General features: G+C 41.4%; 1 protein-coding gene across 1 annotated transcript in view; it reads right to left on the reverse strand.

Annotated features, from left to right (window-relative positions):
- The window catches only part of LOC117301561 (sushi domain-containing protein 2-like), a 29,870-nt gene that overhangs the window by 1,578 nt on the left and 5,119 nt on the right, over positions 1 to 23,173 (reverse strand). The window contains exons 4-22 of the mRNA XM_033785591.1: positions 21,153 to 21,290; positions 20,501 to 20,666; positions 19,640 to 19,903; positions 18,879 to 19,084; positions 17,667 to 17,779; positions 16,436 to 16,750; positions 15,495 to 15,627; positions 14,448 to 14,580; positions 13,320 to 13,472; positions 11,517 to 11,672; positions 10,704 to 10,849; positions 9,372 to 9,498; positions 8,350 to 8,604; positions 7,437 to 7,519; positions 6,261 to 6,393; positions 5,210 to 5,389; positions 3,225 to 3,352; positions 2,291 to 2,476; positions 773 to 933 (exon numbers count right to left, since the gene is read on the reverse strand). Coding sequence (XP_033641482.1) covers positions 773 to 933; positions 2,291 to 2,476; positions 3,225 to 3,352; positions 5,210 to 5,389; positions 6,261 to 6,393; positions 7,437 to 7,519; positions 8,350 to 8,604; positions 9,372 to 9,498; positions 10,704 to 10,849; positions 11,517 to 11,672; positions 13,320 to 13,472; positions 14,448 to 14,580; positions 15,495 to 15,627; positions 16,436 to 16,750; positions 17,667 to 17,779; positions 18,879 to 19,084; positions 19,640 to 19,903; positions 20,501 to 20,666; positions 21,153 to 21,290 — 3,176 coding nt within the window. The remainder of the gene's footprint in view (positions 1 to 772; positions 934 to 2,290; positions 2,477 to 3,224; positions 3,353 to 5,209; positions 5,390 to 6,260; positions 6,394 to 7,436; positions 7,520 to 8,349; positions 8,605 to 9,371; positions 9,499 to 10,703; positions 10,850 to 11,516; positions 11,673 to 13,319; positions 13,473 to 14,447; positions 14,581 to 15,494; positions 15,628 to 16,435; positions 16,751 to 17,666; positions 17,780 to 18,878; positions 19,085 to 19,639; positions 19,904 to 20,500; positions 20,667 to 21,152; positions 21,291 to 23,173) is intronic.

Consider the following 23,173-nt stretch of genomic DNA (forward strand, 5'->3'; position numbering starts at 1 on the left):
CAATCTGCTCCAAAAGCTATACTCCAGGTGGATGATACCCATGCCTACATCCTTAAGGGTAACCCGGTTTCAACTACTACTTTGTTTTAAAGGATCAAGGGGACTTCTTGTTACTAACTTCACTACCGCAGAGTGAGTTCTTAATTGGTCTCAACGTTTGGACTACCTTGCTCTAATCTTCATTAAAATGAAATTAACAAAAAAAAGTAGCGGTACCCGCTGCTCAAACATAGGTTATGAACCGCCTCTAGCTACCGGGCAACCTCAGTGGTCTAGTTGGTAGGACACGCTCAAGAATTGCAAAGGTCCTGGGTTCAAATCCCACCCGAGTGATATGCCACCCATCTGACACTGTCTTCCACTTAATCTTAGATGTTGTCTTTGTACCACAAAGGTTAAATCTCTTCTCAAAACTTATCTTATGATTTTTCACAGAATTCAGGAAATGACTGGGTATACATGTACAGTGCTAAACACACATCGGTGTACATGTATATGGGTAAAACCAAAACTAATCAAAAAGAAGAAGTTCTACTTTACTGATGCAGTACTCACTACTAAAACATAGGATTCGAACTGCATCTAGCCACCGGGCAATCTCGGTAGTCTAGTTAGTATGACACTGCTCTAGAATTGCAAGGGTCGTGGGTTCGAATCCCACCCAAGTGATATGCCTGTGATTTTTTTCACAGAACTCGGGTAAGTACTGAGTATACAGTGCTAACACACATAAGTGTTTATGGGTAAAATCCAAAATGAATATTCAACTTACTGATCGGCGTAAGCGTAGCGAGGCTCAGTAGGGGAGATCATCTCAGGGGGTGGTCTGCGAGCCATTGGATCTCTCTCTTGGTATTGTAGAGTCTGAGAGGAGTGAGGACTCGGCTGGATGTGACCTCGAGAACCGTGAGGATCACCGCGAGGATCACCACCCTAGAACATAAAATAGTATATAGTCAACCCTCCTACTGTATGACCAATCAACATTATACACTGTGTTTTGAGTGATACCCTGGTAGGGTAAAGTCTGATAGGAGTGAGGACTCGGAGTGACACCTCAAGAACCGTGAGGATCACCGCGAGGATCACCGCCCTAGAACATAAAATAGTATATAGTCAACCCTCCTACTGTATGACCAATCAACATTATACACTGTGTTTTGAGTGATACCCTGGTAGGGTAAAGTCTGATAGGAGTGAGGACTCGGAGTGACACCTCAAGAACCGTGAGGATCACCGCGAGGATCACCGCCCTAGAACATAAAATAGTATATAGTCAACCCTCCTACTGTATGACCAATCAACATTATACACTGTGTTTTGAGTGATACCCTGGTAGGGTAAAGTCTGATAGGAGTGAGGACTCGGAGTGACACCTCAAGAACCGTGAGGATCACCGCGAGGATCACCGCCCTAGAACATAAAATAGTATATAGTCAACCCTCCTACTGTATGACCAATCAACATTATACACTGTGTTTTGAGTGATACCCTGGTAGGGTAAAGTCTGATAGGAGTGAGGACTTGGAGTGACACCTCGAGAACCGTGAGGATCACCACGAGGATCACCACCCTAGAACATAAAATAGTATATAGTCAACCCTCCTACTGTATGACCAATCAACATTATACACTGTGTTTTGAGTGATACCCTGGTAGGGTAATGTCTGATAGGAGTGAGGACTTGGAGTGACACCTCGAGAACCGTGAGGATCACCACGAGGATCACCGCCCTAAGAAAAAAAAAGGTATGTAGTCAACCCTCCTACTGTATGACCATTCAGTGTTATACACTGTGTTTTGAGTGACATTATAAGTTATCACACAAGCGCGAGTGGAATACGGAAAAATATAGCGCTTCTGCGTCCCATATCCAAAGAGGCTGAAGGCCGAGTTGGATATGGGACGCAGATGCGCTATATTTTTTGTAATAAAAACAGAGGAAGTAGGATATATGTTTTTAGCGAGTACTGGAAGATAAATAAATATATAAGACCCAGTGGTCTCATTGGATACAAAGGTTTCATTGGATAAACATGCAGTGATGTAAGCGTTCCATATCTATATTTTCTTTTGGTTGTCACGTCTGCATGCACCGTGCATAAGTTTGTGTGTACATGTACATGTATGAATGTTTTATATGTAATCATGTACATAAGATTTGACTATGAATCTCCATGTGCAATGAATGTGAGGCCAAAGGTGCTTTTGGAAGGGGATCGACCTAGGCTGGTATCTGTTGTAATTAACGAGCCTCAAAGTGTGAATGCAAGAAGTTCAGGCTACTTACCCTGTAGCTCTGCTGACCACCATATTGAGGGCGCTGTTGATACTCCATGCCAGAGGGTTCGGCAGCAGTACGAGGGTAGGAACGCTGGACCTCCACGGGGGTGTCTCTGACCTGATACGCGGGTTCGCGACCTCCGAGGTCAGCAATATCCTTCGTCTGCTTCTTCTGTTTCTTAGGCTGCTTAACCTGATGGGGTGAAAAGATAAAAGGTAAAATTTTAGAGGGCACGAGGGTGGGCATCATTTTTTTAGGGGCCACTTCTTGAGGGGGGCACAAGAGCTTGAGTCCAGAGTTCATATCTGCTCGGCAACCACACAGCTATAATTTTAACAGGTCAAAATGAATTCCACTAATAGTGAGTCTCCTACAAAGTCCCTTTTACACTACTCTTTTCCCTGGGGTTACCCCAGGAAATAGTGGCTCTATTCCCTGGGGTAACCCCAGGAAATAGTGGCTCTATTCCCTGGGGTTACCCCAGGAAATAGTGCCTCTTTTCCCTGGGGTTACCCCAGGAAATAGTGGCTCTATTCCCTGGGGTTACCCCAGGAAATAGTGGCTCTTTTCCCTGGGGTTACCCCAGGAAATAGTGGCTCTTTTCCCTGGGGTTACCCCAGGAAATAGTGGCTCTATTCCCTGGGGTTACCCCAGGAAATAGTGGCTGGCCTTTTCACACTTGGATCACTTTTTACCCCTGATCTACCCCAGCAAATGGGCATACTCCTGGGAAAAGCCACCCCTGCTCTGCAGTAGAGGTACGTAGTAAAAACCCGGGGGTATTCTTAAAACTTGCAATCCAAACCCTATTGAATAGGGACCTAGGTGGGGACAGTGTGAAATTACTGCGAGGTAACCATGGGTTAAACAAAATCCTAGGGCCTCCCTGGGCTATATTCACAGGGATAAAAGGGATACAGTCAGAAAAGGTCTTAGTTACCTCATGCTTTCTTCTGGCACGTGACTTGAGCTGCAGGATGACACAGATTGCAATGACCAGAACAAGAACGATGAAACCACAGATGCCACCTACAACAGCACCTGCAACCTCAGCAGGATTCAGCTTATCTGTAAAGTAGAAAGATGATAACCAACAGAGGTGTGAGGTCCACAAAAATTAAAAACCCTGACAAAATCATCTCATTGTTAAAGGTAGGGTCATAGATTGGTCTTTGGTTTTTGTCAACGTGATGCTTATTTATAGGCAAAGCTAAAACAAACATTACAATAAAAATGACACGTGTAATTTTCAGCTGATACAGTGTCTACTTGTAGAGAAAACAGCAAAAATAATTCATGGTATTTTCACAACATTGAATCCGTTTCTGTTTTATTTTAGCGAGGTAAAATTTGGAACCAGGTCCTATCCCTTAAGGTGATCCCTGTCCTGCCGCTTCCCAGGTTGTATCCTAAACTTGGGTATGAGTCTGGCTTCACAACATATAACAGTTGCATGGCATAACCCCAAACTAAGATATTGACAAAATAGGGAGGCCGCAAACATATAGGGCTCATTTATCTGAGTTGGAAGAGCGCCAGCACGTTAAACTGAAGGTCGCAGGTTTAAATCCCACTCTTGTAAATTTCTATTAGCTCATTCCCAAATCGTTCAACAGTTTGGTAGACAAGCGATCGGCAACCACAAGGATCGCAATATTTGGTCATGGTCCAAAGAGACTTTTGTTTCAATAGATGACAGCACTCCTTGTTGTCTGCTGCCAGTGGTTCAAACTGTCCAGTTGAAGAGGGCGGCTAATTTGCATGCACGCTTGTTAAAAAGCTTGTATGATGCTTGTAGGACGCTTAGTTAGCACCAGTGAAAATGCACCTATTTTGGCAAGCTTCAAATAAATAATGTTTTTACCTGGACACCCGAAACTGCCTAGATAAATCACAAGATCACAAAAGAATGAGAAGGACCCATGACTAAATGCCTTTCTGCGCATTACCATACTTGAGCGCATGCGTAGAGTGGATCAGCCACAGGCCTAATTTAAATGTGCTAGAACAAGCACATTTAAATCAACCACTTCCAAGGGTGTGTTTTGGCAGCTGTAGCCAAAACAGTTTCAGTCATTGGTCTGTGATAAACCAATGGCCAATTCAACCAAAACATTCATTAGTTACAACCGCCACAACGCACCCCAGGGGTTGTGAGACAGCAAGGCATGTTGGGAAAAAAATGGCGTGCCCTGATCGATCACCCTTGAAATGAGGTTAAGGTCTTCCGGAGCCACCTGAACCCACTCACCCTTCGATAGTCTACCACACAGCAACTTTTGGCTTCAGTTTGCAACACATTTCATTGATATTTGTTCCTGTGAACAAGCACGTTTGAACCCCAGCCGTGACACTTGTGTCGTTAAGGAAGACACTTAGCCATTGCTTCGTCCTTCGGATGCGACGTTCAGCCGTTGGTCCCATGTTTTGTGTAACGCATGTAAAAGAACCCAGTGCATTTATCGAAAAGAGAAGGGGTTCGCCCAGGTGTTCCTGGCTGTGGCTGAATGCGCCGTAGCACCTTGTAAACCCTTATAAGGTGCTACATAATTGGGTCTCAGAATCCATCACTGCAATAACCTATCTTTCGGAAAGTTTGAATATTGCTCGACCCCTTGCACGCGTGTCACACAAAGCGACTGATGCCACGCTCACCATGTTGGTGGTCAATAGGTTTACGTGTAAACGTTACGTCACCTTAAATGTGCACTTCTCTGAATAACACACGTTGACATTGACCACCAAAATGGCGCATCCAAGATTATTCTGATGATGACGTCAGGTGAATTGGGTCAATAATCAGCACCTTGAGTACCTTGTTTGGTAGATGCGTGCGCTACATGTATATAAGACTTCAAAATTTTTACTCTGGAGGGATGTAGTTATTGGAAGATAGATAGATAGATTGATCGGTAGTTAACTTACGATAGCAGTATGGTTCCAGGTAGATCCAGTTCTCTTTCTCTGCATCACAGAACCGCTCCGACCTTCCGTAAAGGTCGTAGTTTTCATTGCAGGTGTAGACCACCTTCATGTTCTCTGGCGGACCAATCACCTCGATGCTAGCATGCTTCGGGGTCGGCAGTCCACCACAGATCTGGCTTTCTGATTGGATAATATGATTCAAACAGACAGCATGAGGCATTTTGATTGGCTGAAGTGTATTTGTCAAAGTTGGTGTCATAATTTTCATTGTTTTTTTTCGTCACTGTTGCTGTTGCAACTACTTTGTCTGTCATAGTTGAGATTTATATATAGAAAAGTTGAGATTGTATTGTTAATGTCACTGTTTTGTATGTCATCGTTGCTGATGTTTTGGTTGTCATTGTTGCAATTGTTTTCTTTGTCAATTCTGCTGTAATTAATGTCATTGTTATCATTGTTTTTTTTCTGTTAACCTTACTGAAGTTAATGTCATCATTTTGATTGTCATTATTTCTACTGTTTTACAAAATAGCTGTAATTAAAGTCAATGTTGAGCTTGTTTTCTCTGTCAATGTTGCTGTAACTATATTGTCACTGTTTTGTTTGTCAATGCATGGTGAGGTATCAATATATATTTGGGTGAGGCAACACCATACGTGCATCTACTTGCTAGGTGGATTATGTTCTTGTCTTGTCTAGCCAGTCTCCTGACGATGACTAGAGCAAGCTAGTTGAAATAGTGAGACCAAACAGTGAGCGGTCCCCTCAATCCACCACTTTGCGGTAGTGTTGTTAGTACTGATTGACAATTTGCTAAAGTAGTAGTCCCTGCAGATTTTCTACACCTTCCGCCCGGGTAGTAGTTAAAAAGCAGAACACACTTCTTTTTAGAGAAGTCTCCCGAAATCTACAATCTACTCCACGGTAGACAAGTTCTCAAAAGAACATAATCTACCTAGCAAGTAGGTACACACATGGTGTTACCGCAAACCAAATATGTATTATCTGTCATTATACTGTCATCATTTTATTTGTTTCTTTGATTCTTTACCTATGCACTCGTTGTCGTCAGAGTTGCCACTCCACTGTCCCTGTGGGTTTTCTACATCAGCTCCTCTATGGGGTTCACACACACGATACGGGGAACCAACTAAGATGAAGCTATCCTCACAAGTAAACTCCACCTGAAACAAATTGTTCTTTTCATTTTACAAACTGCTTCCAAGGATTTTCGTTCACATTACATACTACACACAAGAGGGCTCACCCTGAAAGGGGCACATTGACTTGGATTGGGCAAGCGAGTCAGTCAAAGGAACTTCACCAGCACGCTATTTTGTGGAGTAAAATTTTGGACTCAAGAAAATGGCCGACTGTGTTAGTTTGCAAAGTAAAAGGAAAACCGTGCAATTTCGAGACAAACTCGTGTGGATCTATACGTTCAACTTTTAAAACATCTTTCTAACCATATGCATTTCATAACCAACGGTTTCAATTGCTTTTCGAAGACCAACTTGCCCGATCCAAGGCAAAATGTCCCTTTAAAGGGAGATACATGTTTGGTAATGAGTCTTTAAATTAAATGGCAATAAAACTTACTTGGTTCGAAGTACCGCAGCTTTCAATAGCAAATAGCATTTTGAGAATCATTTCATTTTGAAGTAACGTGGTTTTGAAAAAAAAATGTCAGTTTTTATTCCCCATATTTTGAATCTGTGAAGCATTATTCTCAGTAACGTTAGAAATGCAAACAAAAAAGATTCTCAGAATCTCAGATTGTGTATTCAAATGAGAGATTATTGTTCGTGGACATAAACGCTCTGGATTTTAGGTAATATCTCAAAACATGACCATCTTTAGAAATGAATTTTTCAAACCAGCACTTTCTCTCCACCCCCTTTTGTCTACATTGTATACCCCTTGCTATTTTCTATGTGCCTTCTGACTATCGCTCTCTTTTCATGCATTTCCAATTCACTGCTTATGTTTCACTTAGTTACCTGTTCATGTTTGTTGTCTTGTAAATTAGCATTCGAGAAATCTCTTTGAGACTCTACTTCGAAAAAGACTCGTGCCATTACCTATTTTTTGCTTTGGTGGGTATAAGCAGTATGCAACAGCTAATTCCATTTTCTCATTTATTGCATACATCTACATATAAATAGGTTCAATACAATCGTACGGTACAATAAAAAACTAAAGATGTAAGTTAATGATTTGTACAAACCTCAGCTCCAATCTGGTGATTCCTCTTCCTCAAGAAAGTCTTGGTTCCATTCTTGGGAGTCTTCAGGTATTTACAAGTCACAACTATCAAAACAAACAAGAGTAGGATTTAGTCTTCCTGAGCATTAAAAAATGGGGGGTATTCTGAACCCAAACGTTTGTAACTTTGGCCTTAGCATGCTGAACTGAAGCAAGGCTTGCAGTTTTAGGGCGGCTGAGGGCGATGCTTGCTAAAAGGTTAAAATGAAAATACATCCTTGTCTGACCCTGATACACATTCATTAAAAGAATGTTATGAATAATAATGATAGTTTATTGATCTTATATTGCGCTCTCTCCAGGACCAGCCTGTTCGAGGGCGCATGACAGTAAAAATCTCAAAAGATTAAGAAATTGACATACAATAAGTGAAAAGTTTAAAAAGTACACCTGAATAAATGGGGTCTGTTAGGAGGCTGAGAAGTCTGAAGTGCAAACGAGTAGATATTAAAACAAACAAAATGACCACACCCTATTCATATATTGACAACCAATAACTTTCTTTCTTCTTTTGTTTTTATGAAGTACATGCTTGCCCTTGTGTAATAATTTCAAAACTTCATTTGGTGTTAAATTTTGTAATTATTCTGCATCTCATGTAATTCTGTTAATATTTAATATGTTTTTATGCTTATGGACAGTTTACAATTAGTTGGCATGACACTGCCCTAAATTGCAAAAAAATAGGTCATGGTCGTGAATCCCACCTGAGTAATATGCCTGTGATTTTTGTTCACAGAACGCAGGATAGTACTGAGTATCCGTGTGTATGGTTAAACCACAATTAATATTCTTTATCCCGATGCAAATTTAACATCTATTCAACAGTTTTACGAATATGAAAATTGATTTGAATTGAATTGAAGGCCACTCACGATCAGCAGAAGCCCCGTGGGCCAGCCAGTGCTGGTTGTAGGCCATCATTGTTGCTTTAGCAAGCTCAACATTCCCAGTGGACTGTAAATCGTACTCGCATAGCTTGTTACCAGCGCAGATTCGGTTCAGGTTGTCTGGATCGATGATTCCAACGTCTGTCGGCGGGTTGAAGTCTGGGATGAAGTTGGGATCTTGGAAGAAGTCGTGGCCACGGACGTCATACTGGAACAACGTATTGATGCTCTCTATTTCCCCTGTTAGAAATTGGAACAATTAATTATCGTCTACTGATGATGACTAGAGCAAGCTAGTCGAAACGTTGAGACCAATGAATAAGGAAGTCCCCTCAATCCACTAAAGCTAAAGTAGTAATCCCGGTCGATTTACTACCTTACACCAAGGTACTGAATGGGGAGGTTTAGCTGCACGTTAAGCAAGCAAAAACGTGAACTTGAACGTAAAAAATATCTCACGTTTTAAGCAGAAGTTACCATTTCTCACGTCAGGTCTGTACGTGCAGTCGCCATACATATACAGTCGCATGCAATAAGCCAATAAAGTGGTGACGTCACCTAGAAACGACACAGTTTTCTGACGTTCATGTTCACGTTTTTGCTCGCGTAACGTGCAGCTAAACCTCCCTAATAACAAGCCCCCCCAGAACAAAAACATTGACAAAATAGAGAGACCACCAACATAAGGTCCGTTTGTAGAAAGTCAAGTTGGTAGATTACGTGCCAGTGCATTGATCCAGAGGTTACAGATTCAAATCCAACTCATGTCAGTTTCACTTTGTTCAACCCAACAATCATTAAAAAAGTTTGGTAGACTATGGTTGACAATCATGAGCTTAACAGGGATCCTGAACACACATTCAGTGATATTGGATACCACTAATATACATGTAGGGATATGCTCCGTTGGTGAAGCGCTTGCACATTAATCCAGAGGTCATTGGTTCCAATCCCGCTTTAGTTAATTTTTCTTTGTTCAACCTCAAATGAAAATTATTTTCACTTACATGATTGACCAAAGTCCCTGAAGAGAACTTCGGGGTCATCCGTAGGTAAGAATTGTGCTCCTGACCTTGACCTTAGGTCATTCTTATCATTGTCATCCCATGAGCCCAGAAGACCATTCACCCAGTTCTGAAGAAAGAAAAATAAACTAGACATTAAGTGTTTGTAAAAACACTAGGTGTTTGTAAAAAAAATCGAATAAATCGGTGTGGTACCTGCTACAACAAAATAGTATTCCAAACTACCTTTAGCCCCCGGGCAATTTGGTGGTTTAATTGTTAAGACATCTGCTCTAGATTGGCAAAGGTTGTGGGTTCGTTATTTTTATATGCCTGCGATTGTTTTCACCAAGATGGGCGAGTAGGTATACACATTTAAACCGGTGTGGCGGTTTCAACTTTCCGCCAAGCAGTTTTTCCGAATGACCAAATACGGTAACATGACGTCATGTGATGCCTGCGCACAACAAGCTAAAGTAGTTAACCAGTGGCAGTGTGACCTGCTTAAAGTTGTACGCATGAACACATGTAAAGATGGGGCAAGAGAATGTGACTAAACAAAAAAGAATCGTAATAGAAACAATTTGGGGTCACTGAGAGCACTACAGTAGTTGCCAGGGTACTCGCGGCGGTATTTTTGTCTGACTACGTCATCCGGAAAACTGAACACGCCGGAAAGCTAAAACCGTTCGAACAACGTGCTGAAATGTCTGGCTACGTCACCCGGAAAACTGAATACGGCAGAAGACTGAAACTGCCACACTGGGAACCTATAACATAAGAGGACAATAAAGTCCAAGGTTCGGGAAAGGTCCACAGTTGGAGAATGTGTACAAAACCAATAGAAGCTGTTGCCAAAAAGTATAAACAAAAGCGGGAAACCAGGAGGTTGCAGGCGTATACAAGCTTGAGTGGAGAAGAGGTGTTATTTGAACCCTGCCCATCTCTGGAAAACGTGTACAAAACCAAAGGGAGCTGTTGCCAAAAAGTATAAACAAAAGCGGGAAACCAGGAGGTTGCAGGTGTATACAAGCTTGAGTGGAGAAGAGTTGTTATTTGAACCCTGCCCATCTCTGGAAAACGTGTACAAAACCAATGGGAGCTGTTGCCAAAAAGTATAAACAAAAGCGGGAAACCAGGAGGTTGCAGGTGTTTACAAGCTTGAGTGGAGAAGAGTTGTTATTTGAACCCTGCCCATCTCTGGAAAACGTGTACAAAACCAAAGGGAGCTGTTGCCAAAAAGTATAAACAAAAGCGGGACAATAGGTTGCAGGTATACAAGCTTGAGTGGAGAGTAGTTGGTACTTGAACCCATCACCATCACTGGATACCTACTCTGAATTTATAAGGGACAAGAACTTGGGCAGTCATCATCTCTTGTGTTCCGTTGACAATGACGGCCATTTCTGAGTCGGTCCACGTCACGATAACCTGTGTCAAGTTTCCATTTTCGTAATTGTGCGGGAAGGTCAGGTAGAAGCCTGTTGGAGATAATGATAATAAGAATTACAATACAAAGCATTCATACAGCACTAAACAAAGAACAGAGCGCAATAACAAAGGGGGAAAAACAAATGAAAACAAAACTAACCAAGAAAACAAAACCAAAAGAGGAGTGTCTGACACAGCCAATGACACTGCTTTAGACTTGTTGGATAAGGCAACTGGGAAAGCTATATCCCCAGATATCCCCTTTTAGATCAAGGAATGAAACGCCAAAGAGTAGTCGATGTCTGCAGGCATCTGGGAAATTAGCGTTTTGTAAATGTATCAATTTTCTCCTGAAATCATAGCTCTAAACTTATGATGAAGCTGAAACTTCTACAGGCCAGTTATAATGTACACCTTTATTAATTTAGTAGGGATTAATGTCATGGTCAAAAACTGGATCTACAAAAGGTATCAAAAACCTTTAAGAAGCAGCTTTGGTTTCAGTACCAGAACTATATAATTGTGAGGTCAAAGTACTAGGCTGGTATCTGGCATTATTCACAAGCCTCAACTTGAGACGTTAGAAGTTCAGGCTAGCTCAGTGAGTGGAGTGCCGGCAGGATAATCCAGAGGTCATCTGGTTCAAATCTTGCTCTAGTCATTTTTCAGTACCAGAATATTCAATAATAATAATAACAATCATCCATTGAGACTCACCCTCTCCAACAATAGTAGTCTGCATTTTTGGTTCTAGGAGCTGAGTGTCAATGTACACTTCAAGAACGGTACGGTCCGACTTACGCACCATCACCTTGGGCAAATCTTCCTGGCGCATACCGACAGCTGTCAACACTGAAGCCTTTCTAGGTATACCTAAAAACAACAGTTTTAAAAAGGTGTATGGGTAAAAACAAATTATATTCTTTATCCCCGCTGCAAAACTAACATTTTTTTCAAATACAGACAGGGCCAATGCACAGAAACCTACATCGGAGAAACCGAGAGATCGCTCAAGACTACTTTTTTGGAGCAGCGCGCCCTAGTTCGTCCTCTTCAGAGGTTTCCCAACCTACCATATAGAATCACCTGGCCACCATGTAGACATTTCCAAAATAACTTTTCTAGACAGAGACGCAAGATACTTCCAAAGGGGAGTTAAAGAGGCAGCCTACTTTACAGCCTACAAACCCTCCCTGAACCGAGACGGGGGGCAGTACACGCTCCCAGGAGTCTATGACGCGGTCTTGGGATCACGGGTTCAACATCCGCCCCATTCTGCTGTAGAAGACCGAAGTGTCGGTCGAAAATTTCAGGCATGAAATTATTTTCAGTGTTGTGATCAAGAGTTAAACCAAATTGTATTTTTTAAATATATTAAATGGTGGTACCCGCTGCTAACACATAGGATTCAAACTGCCTTTAGCCAGCAGGCTTGCTCGGTGGTCTAGTGGTAAGACATCTGCTCTATCAATGCACAGGTCTTGGGTTTGAATCCCATTTGAGTGATTCTTTTCACAAAACTTGGGAAGGTACTGAGAATACAGGGCTTTGTACACATTGGTGTAAAAAAACAAGGGGAAAAACAAACTATAAAGTTTATATGGGGTGTCGTGGCCGAGTGGATAAGAGGACCAAACTCAAGCTCTGATGCTTCTGTTCAGCAGAGTGTGGGTTCGAATCCTGGTCGTGACACTTGTGTCCCTGAGCAAGACACTTAACTATAATTGCTTCACTCCACCCAGGGGTAAATGGGTACCTTTGAGGGCATAGATGGTTCTTGTGATTGGTTTAGCCATGTAGCGCATGTATTGCGCACAGGCTGTATACTCCCCAGGGAGCTGAGATGGTTTAAGGAATGATTTGAGGCCCAGTGACTAGGGGTAATAATGTCGGAAGTGCTTTGGGACGCCCTCCAGGTGTGAAAAGCGCTATATACAAACAGGTTATTATTATTATAAAGCCTGCACACAACAAACAAGTTCACTGTGTTCATGGAACAGCTCAAATTTACATCATTGAGCTACTCTGCTGACATCAACATTCTAGATCTCTTTTGCTCCTCTCTCATTACATCAAAAAAGTGGAATTCAGTCACAACATGTTCTTGCTTGCTTGCTTAAGTTGAGTGATGTCCTCGAATCACGGTCATGGTTCCCAATTTCTTTCTGTCCCCCATTGCCGACTTGAAATCTGCTGATTCCAGACCCGTGGTCCATTTTATGAAGGTCAGTGTACATGTTCACTGTATACTTATCCATTTCAATAGACCTTCCTGGTCATGTCTGGGCCAAACCTTTAGTATTTTAGTATAGAACTGCTTAATAATTTGATGCTAAGCTGAAATGAGCAGGATACCAGTCACAAATTGAGAATGTGACATATGTATTTGGGCTGCTAGCCTTGTTTTGGAAGCATACTTTTCTTTTGAAATGCAACTGTTTGTCCTTAAGCAGCTCCATGAAATTGGGCCCTGAAAACAAAAGGTGATTTTAGGATTAGCGCCATTTTGAAAGTACTTACCGTCATTATCGACGATCTGCTCAAAACGACCCTGAAGTTCAAACTTGGTCTGCGACTGTGACGTGGTCTCAATCAGTGTATACTCTCCCTTGGCGTTGAACGTAAACGTCACACCGTCAAATGTGATGAAGTGGGGGTCGCCAAATACCGACCCTGAAATAAATCATCAAGAACAGTAGGTGAAACTGCAAGGCTGTATTTGTGGGAAGACTGAAGATCACTGTTAACAATTTTAAACATTACTGTTAGCAATCAACACTTAGTGCTTGATATGCGACATGGGTCCCCTCCCCCACATTGGGCGCTCATTGGTGCTGATCAGAAGAAGAAAAAACGATTGAGTTCAGAGTGCTTGGCCGCACAGCCATAACACTGTGACAAGATGGGGACACCGCACTTTGCTGATCAAAAAATGCCAGTGTGTTTGGCTGTTCGGCAACAACACTGACAAGACTGGGACTCAAGCCCACACAATCTGATGATCAAAAACACCAGAGCTTAAGTGCATCGTGCTTGACCGCCCCTCCGTGACACACCCTGTCAAGACCAGGACTTGAGCCCACACCCTGCTGAGGAGAAAACACCAAAGCACGAGTCCCGTGCACTTGACCCCTCGACCACAACCAGAGGTGACAGTCATTGCTAACAAAAGAGACTAAAACTGGGATACAAATTCTTAGGTTTGAATGATGGCATTTCCACCTTTTGGTAACCCCTGGAAATATAGATTCCAAGGAGTTTCTTGGAACAGTATTCGCACTACTAGAAAAATAGACCAAAGATACCAAAAGAGCCGCAGACTTCAGGACTGCTGAATGCGCCATAGCACCTTGTTAACCCTTACAACCTTACAAGCTTCATTATAATTGGGTCTCAGAATTCATAACTTCAATAACCTATCTTTCTGTATATATATACTAAGCGTCTTGAGTACGTTGTTGGTACATGTAGATACATGTATGTGTGCTATGCAAGGCTTAAGACTTTGATACTATTTGTAGGTGGAAATCTATAAATATGTGGACAAAATAACATCTGATTTTCTTCACCAGGGTCGACATAAAAAGTCTGAGTTCAGATTAAAGTCAACCTAAATCTCATCCCTGAACAGCCAGCCTTCATAACTACCTGCTCTGACTGGACGATACCATCTGCAGTCTCGCGTTGGACGTACTTCCTGGTAGTAATCGCAGTGGTCTCCCCATATACAACACATGTAGTAAGGAGCATAGTCCGCTATCGCTGAAGACAACTGTGGCACCTGTAGAGTAATAACATTTTAAAAATATCTCGTCACAATTCAATTTAATTCAACTCAACTCAATTCAAACTCACATTTATTTCCATACTTCTTGAACAATTCTGAAGAATAAATAAGAGTAAATAACCAAAACATAATTTTTGAAAGAAGTAACCAAGAGGAAAAGGCTGATATTGTAACTCAGTATGGAGGCATCATCTAGATGCCAAGGCTTGTGGTGAGATGTCTGATGGACAGACAAACACAACATGAACAGGAACAAGAACAAACAGACTCTTTGTGGAAGTGTCGTGGCCGAGAGGTTAAGAGCACTGAATTCAATTAACTCTGGTGTTTCTGATCAGCAGAGTGTGGGTTTAAATCTCCAGCCGTGACACTTGTGTCCTTAAGCTAGACACTTAACCATTGCTTAGCCTTTCGATGGGACGTAAAGCCGTTGGTCCCATGTGTTGTGTAATGCATGTAAAAGAACTTATCAAAAAGAGAAAAGGGTTCGCCCTGGTGTTCCTGGCTGTGGCTGCTGTATGCGCCGCAGCACCTTGTAAACCCTAAGGTGCTACATAATTGGGTCTCAGAATTCATCACCGCAATAACCTATCTTTCTGAAAGTTTGTTTATACTCAGCGCCTTGAGTACCTTGTTTGGTAGATAAGTACGCTATATAACACTTCGATATTATTAAATGATAAAAATAACAATGATGCATTATAAGCACATTTAAATCGACCCAAAGATTCAGATCAGAATAAACTCCTTGGAAAATCCTAGGATGATTTGCATAACCCTTTTCATCCCATGTGTAATTTACTTTAGTTTCCCTTGATAAAATTAACATTTTTTTTTTTTTTTTTTAAACCAATGTTCATACAATAAAAAATGTCTCATACGATAAAAATGTCTCCCTGAGGCCATACCTTAGTAGCTTCTCGATAAGGCTTCCTTCCTTCAACGGTGACGTATCTTGAGAAACTTCCAGAGGAACTGTCGCCGGCGTAGACCAGATTCTCAAACTCATCGTAGCAACAAGAAGAGTCATGTCCGGTGGCACTGCAATAAAGGTAAAAAGTAACAATGTATAAAATTGTTCATTACTTGTCTCCTGTATATCTCCAAGACCTCATAACCCTTTGTTCTTCTTCACTTTCATCAGCTACCAATCGCCTTCGCTCTTCTTCAATTGCTCATTTCCAGCTTTCCCTGGAACCCCGCACGATGACACGCTATGGCGATCGAGCCTTTTCAGTCATAGCTCCAACACTTTGGAACAGGCTACCCATGCACCCACATTCAAGCAGCTCTTTCATCGGACACTTTCAAATCTCAACTTAAAACCCATCTGTTTTTTCAATCTGGTTGTAGTGCTTAAAACTTTAGTACCTAGCGCTCTATACATGTTGTAATTATTTATTTATTTATTTAAACATATCAGCTGGGGCCAATTTCATAGAGCTGCTTAAGCAAAAGAAATTGCTTAAGCGGAAACATCCTTGCTTAAAAAAATCAGGGTACTGGCCAAGACTCCACTCAATAGTTATGCTAAGCAAACACCAGCTAAATACCAGTCACAAGCAATAAATATGGCATGACATTTGGCCATTAACATGTGTAAAATAAGCAAGCTATTTTCGTGCTGAAGCAGCTCTATGAAAATGGCCCCTGGTCGACAGGGATTGCAGTTTGATGACCCCCCCCCCATCTAAAATAAAACAGGTTTCTTTAACAACCTCATAAGTCCTCAATCCCAATCTGAGAACACTGTGTTGTGCAATCTTTTTTTATCTTTTTATATAAATATTTTGGTGAACGAATTTAAACAAGCAGCCGGTTTGGGCATGGAAGAATTGAGATAACTTACGATGGTACAATGCTAGTCACACAGTGAACAACATCATCCCGGAATCTGCAGTACTCCTGCGTGCGATCCTGTACGGCATCGTCCATGTTACACATAGGATCTGGCTTAAAGCGCCCTCTATCGGCGAGTGCCTGCGTCAGATTGCAGGGGCAGGGACGAAGGTTGTTCTGTAGGTCAATGTCGTGCTCAGCTTCCTTCTCCCTGTCGAAGAATTCCTCGCAGCGTTGGTTGGAGTACACGGCGGGGTCATTCTGGAATTTGTCGTTCATGATGTAGCCGAGAAAGTGGAGATCACTCCACAGTGCAAAATCATCGCTGCAAGCAGAAGAAATATAACACTGGTCAGACATACTGGAGGCAGCAAATATTAGTCATACTAAAAATGATAATAATAAATAGTTCTCATATAGCGCACTGTACAATAATGTATCAACCATATTTACATTAGCTCCCAGAGGTGTGTTCCACTCGCGCAAACGTGTCGCAACTGTTCACGCAAACGTTGTTTATATTTGGAACAATTGGTGCGCACTACACGATGTCAGCATGGCGGCGCCCTGAAATGAAGGTGGCGACACCGTACATAGTTTCTTTTGTAACATTTTTTTGCTGTATGTAGTCCTCCTTTTTACATCATGACATAAACTAATAAACTTTGTCATTTCAATCTTCATTATCAACCACCGAAAACACACTGTATTTATGTTCGTGACAAGAAAATCATACCGTCTGCTTGTCAGCCATTTTGAAAACCATCCGCCAACACCACAGAAGTATGTTCGCCTAAGGTTGTCAAACGTTCGCCAACGTTTGCGCAAGTAGAACGCACCCCTGGCCACTGGGCTAATAACAATCCTTTATTAATCTTCCTCAGCTCTCTGGGAGTATAAAGCCATGGGCTGCCACGGTGCTAAGAAGGCTTTTTCAAATACAATCTAGTAATCTCTAGCCTTGCAGGTACCAATTTATACCTCTAGGGTAAAGAGAAGCATTTCTAGTAAAGCATCTTGCTCAAGGACACAAGTGCTTTGACGGTACCAAGATTCGAACCCACGACCGGATGACCACCAGAACCAACATCATGAACTGTTTTTTGTTACCAATCTGTTTCGCATAGCTCTTGAAAACTGTTTCAGTCAGTGAATTTGACATCAGAAACTTGTTTCCGGTCATAGTCAGGGAAAACAATATTCAATGGGATCGCTCATCCCCGGGTTGGATGAATGCTTACCGTTTGAAGCGCCTGGTAACCCGTATCACACCCATGCAGTTACGATCATTCACTTGGAACACTGCTCTAGAGTGCCATGTGTAGCGGCCAGTGTTTTCAACAGTATACGACACCTGCAAATAAAATAAAAAAGAAAGAAAAGAGATATATATTTTAAAAAATATTAAAGGCACTGGATATGTTTGGTAATTGTCAAAACAAGTTTACTCACTTGGTGTATCCCAACATTTGCATAGAATAACGAACCTTTGAAAATTTGGACTCAATAGGTCATCGATTTTGCAAGAGAATAGTGAAAGAAAGAAATGTACATGTATGTTCTTTCAGATGCCCAATAAAAGTCTGAAATCTTTTATTTGAGCGAAAAATTACCCGTTTCTAAAAACTCTGTTACTGCAGAGAGAGCCCTTTCTGACAATGTTTTATACTATCAACAGTTCTCCATTGCTTGTTACCAAGTAAATGTTTATGCTAACAATTGTTTTGAGTAATTAACAATAGCAACCAGTGCCTTTAAACAATCTTTTGGCTATTTTGTTTTGTGTAATTGTCACATTGTTTGATTTTACTCTTTGCTGATGTACTCTATTGCACCGATTATTGTAATTGTAGATTTCTGTCATGTGCTTTTGAACTTTTTATGTGTGAATTCGAACATTAAAATGTGGTTATATTATTTCTATTAGGAGTGGGATTGGGGGGGGGGGAGGGTGTACAGGTATCTCTTGCCAAAACTCTCTCTTCTTCAGTTCTTAAGTTTGTTTGCCACAGAGGTCTGATAGTGGGTACCAACTTAGGAAATCCGGACCCCTGGGTCAATTTAACTCCCGAACAGAGCGCTATAGAAAAAGCCCTCTCCCTCACCTCACACGCATTTTTAACAACTGAATTGTATCAGCATCCAGATTTTCATGGACTTATTTAGTTTGTTTTCTTAATTTTTCAAGATTGCCTCCGGGTTTCACCGGGCTGCGCCTACAATTATGTTACCCCAGGCTACTATTTCACTGTTTTATTTTATCTACTAGAATCTTTTCTCTCTTAAATCAATTTTGATGTCTCAATTTTTTAATAGTGTAATTTATTCTTTTTTTAAAACTGTGTATTCTCTGTACATTTTCCTGTAATTCGACCCTTAGTCAACCTGGGAAATTTGTTTTTAAAGAATAAACTAACAATGAATGAAAAACAATGAATCCCAGTAAAAATCACCTCATCAATTTCTTCCCATGTAGGTGGTCCAGGCTCCAATGTGTCTGGATCGATAGGCTCTGTGTATGCAAGAATGTCAATCCGGACCTGCGTGAAGTTAATCAGCTTGGGATCCCACTCGATGGTGACAGGTCGGTCGCCACGGAGCCACGATTCACTGTCCGGATTCACCCGGGTAACCCTCTGGGGCGTGTCGCCAATTTTAACTACATGGAATAGCAGTAGATAGAATGAGTACATGGAGACAGGCCTCATGCGACACGGAGGCAACAAAGGCAATTGCCTCCGTGCCCCCTGGTCATTGCCTCGGTGCCTTTAAAATGCTCAAGTAGAAATATACAATTTCCTCATAGGGTGCCCTTTACTAAGGAGAAAATGCCTTGGTGCCCTTGCCCTTTCAAACAACAAAGCATGAAGGCCTGGGAACAACAGAAGAATAATACAGAATGACTACATGGAACAGCAGTAGAATAGTATAGAATGAGTACATGGAACAGCAGTAGAATAATACAGAATGACTACATAGAACAAGCCTTCCATAGCTGGTTTGGCATTTCCAATCTGTCCATATCATCTTGAAAGTCTCTAACCTTGCGTTAGAATGGTGAAAAATACCTTTGCATACGATACTCTCCCGCAGCAACATTTGTCAACAAACTTCCTAAACATCTGATGAAATCTTTCTGAGAAAAAAGGGTGATTTTTGAGCAGGGATATTTTGGCGAGGGAAAACCAATATTAGTATCGAATGTCACACTTACCGACGTCAAAATCACCAGTAAAATCCCAATTCATACCGTCGTCTGTCGAGAGATGAACTTTCATGCTCCCGACCTCGAAGAATGTCGGTGAGAAACAGTAGACCATTCGCCGACTGTGATACGTGCAATTAGTGATGGCCTTCGGATCGTCCACATCACCAAACAGCAACCAATGGTCTCTAGTCTTATCGAAACACGGACCACCGGCATACATCCAAGAATGACCCAGCATGGAGTCGAACCGAGGGAAGGTTCTCACGATAGCTGTGGTTTTTATGAAAACAAATTTATTATGTGAATTTCTGATTTAAATTCTACTCAAGAGAACAATTATGATTGTTACTATTAATTATTATTTATTCGGCCGAAATTCAAACATCTTTTTTGTATGCAAGTTGCCAGACACACAAGGCCTGAAGGACACTTCAAGGTGTGAGCTACGAATCAACAATTTTCCAGGGGCCGTTGCCACCTACTCCTGGGGCTGAAACAGGGTTTACCCCTTTACAGTCCATATGGATGTAGGCTTGGGTATCATCAATCAGAAGCTTGGCAGGTAGAGCAGAAAGTACTACCTCCCCAATTTTACGAAGCAATCATGGTTATAAGTGTCTTGCCTAACGACACAAGTGTCAGGATTTGGACTCGAACCCACACTCTGCTGAGCTTGAATCTGGTGCTGTTAACCACTCAAAAAACACTGTGACTCAAAAGCCAGTTCATCCCCAAAATAGGGTAACATTTGATTAAAAAAATTAAATGTTTTCAAAAACCAAAGGTTTACTTTTCCTTGGGCACACATCAGTTCAATGGCAAATAGTTCATCTTGAATTAATATAAAATTAAATGTAATAATTTTACCTGACTCGCATTTGGGATCCCTGATGTTGGCACGACTTATATGGTAGATGAACATCCCTCTCTCATCTGAGTTTGTACTGACCGGTAGCTGTTTGAGGTTGGCATGGTTACCGCTATGATCAGACTCCTCGTAGGCCCTGTCGCCATCACCAGCGTTGAAACCCATCTGAGCAAATAATAATAATAATAATAATAATAATCAAAGTATAATGATAATAATAATAATGAATGGTATGCTTCAACCACGTGCGAATAAGAGCACACTTTATCTTCTGAGGTCAAAGGGCGGTAGGGAGTATGGCAGACTGTGTCAACATCGAGCGCAGGAGTTTGCATTGTCATATTAGGAGGACTTAGGAGAACTTGTTGAAAGTAGCGCAAATATACTTGAAAGCGGGCGAAGTTGGGCCGAAGGAGTACAAGATGAAAGGAAAAAGGAAAGACACCATGGTCGGTTCTTAAGATGTACTAAAAAAGTGGCCTGCAACAAGTCCTGGAATTGGCTAAAACGCGGAGAGTTGAAGAAGGAAACCGAGGGCTTGATTACTGAGGCGCAAGACCAGTCTCTTTCATATTGTCTTTCATATTGTGCGTTACACAACACATGGGACCAACAGCTTTACGTCCCGCCTGAAGGACGAAATTGACTTACCAAGGCAGCCACACCGGTGTCACCAGTGTTTTCAGACGCCCCACTCTCTGTCCCCGCAGTCCACTGTACCCTTTCATAACGGAAAAACGCAAACGTTTCAAATTCGTCCGTTGCCAAGACAACCTGGAATGTGTTGACCTGAAACATAATGTTTAAATTTATAAGCATTCATTATTATATTGCGAGAATGTGACAATAATGATAATGTGCCACTGCTTCCCAGCCATATTTTCTGCCTCACATATTATTGAACTTGATTCAAGGATGCAATGGAGGCGATTGTGTTCAATTTATTCATTTCTTGTTGTGACGCCAGAAGGATTAGAAAAAGGTAGCAGCGCCATAATTGTATCAAGCATTATACGTTAAAGTACAGATATAACACAAAATCATCCGCTAAGTCGACCCTCATACTGTTTTTAAGTTAGGAAGGGTTTGGGGGAATTAAACCCTTCTTATCTTTGTGAAATCGTTCGTAGAAAACGTCTTTAGTTAGTAAAAAGAGTCAAGACACGTCTTAGAACTCTTATTGAAATCGGCCCCCGGTGCCTTTAACTAAGAGATCAGGGATATGATAGGCGGTTAAAAAAAAACCCTGAACTATGAGTGCAAAGTGTGAAAGCTTGCAAGCGCTAAGCATAAGAGCTTGAGAGTGCGAAGCCTGCTTACGTGTTTATCTTTGGTTCTGAAAGCCCTACTCTATCTGCAATCTGGGGTGTTCCATATATGGTTTATATTATTTTCTTATGAATTTGATAATTTGATCACATAAAATTAGTTTTGTTCCCCCGTTTTTTTTCCATTTATTAATTTATTTTATGGGGGTGGGTTTGTTCTGGATCCATCTATCCGTTAAGTTATTTGCACCCTCTATTGACAAGTTCTCAAAATCACGCTTTTACACAATTTCCTGTCAAAAGTTTTCGGTACATTTTTCACTTAGTGACTCACTGATCCTTTCCAATCTACTGCCTTCTCAGTTAACGCCTGCGAGAAGCATTGTCTTTTTACTCCTTGTTCACTTACATCATTCCTCTGTGGCTTGAATAAAACACTGGAGCATGGAGGCCCTTACCTGACTCTCGTGTCATCATTTTAATGGAGTTTGGCTAGCTGTCTAATTTGGGTTAGATACACCTCAAGGAGGACAGTACAGGTTGGTTTTTTAAACGGACTACTGGTTAAAAACTGGAGAAATCATATCAAATCAACCGAAAAATAATAAAATTAGCAGACCTGGGGTAAAAACACTTTGATCTTACCGGAGCAGCACCTCCAGAATACCCGAAGAAACTAACTCCAACCCAGGTGGCGATGATGATAAACTTGGTCTTGAAATTGGCAAACTTGACAAAGTACTGCCTAATACTATCGTCACAGCGATCCAGAAGGTCTTGCTCCGTGCTCTGACGGTAGAAAATCTGTCCACTCTCTGTGATGTCCACATTGGCTAAAAATGGCGCAATCAAAATCCGTTTCTGCCCAGTCTGTTGAAAAAAAACTATTATTATTAGTTCAAATAAAATCTGACGGTAGAAAATCTGTCCACTCTCTGTGATGTCCACATTGGCTAAAAATGGCGCAATCAAAATCCGTTTCTGCCCAGTCTGTTGAAAAAAAACTATTATTATTAATCTATGCACACACTTAACACCATCAAACTGTTTCCAAAATTATGTTTTAGAAAGGTGTCAAATATTTTTATGGGTTGAACAAAGACATATCTTTGTAGCCAGGGATCAGTAAGTCTCTGCATTTTATTTGGGAAAAGGAAGACCATCTATAAGGCTGTATACAAATGCTGCGGCTCTTGCCAAGTGTGTTGCTGGGCAATTCCAGCGTTACAGACAGTTTTCAGAAGTTCAAGAGCTCAGCAAACACATCTGTCAAATGTTTATGGTAGGGGCGGTAACAATCCACAAAAGGGGGGGGGCATGACTTATTCGCTCATTTCGCAAGTCAGATATGTCGGGAATAAACAAAACACATTTTATTGATGTTCAACACATATATCAGAAATA

This window comes from Asterias rubens, chromosome 17 (genome assembly GCF_902459465.1).
Source record: "Asterias rubens chromosome 17, eAstRub1.3, whole genome shotgun sequence".
NCBI classification, from domain to species: domain Eukaryota; kingdom Metazoa; phylum Echinodermata; class Asteroidea; order Forcipulatida; family Asteriidae; genus Asterias; species Asterias rubens.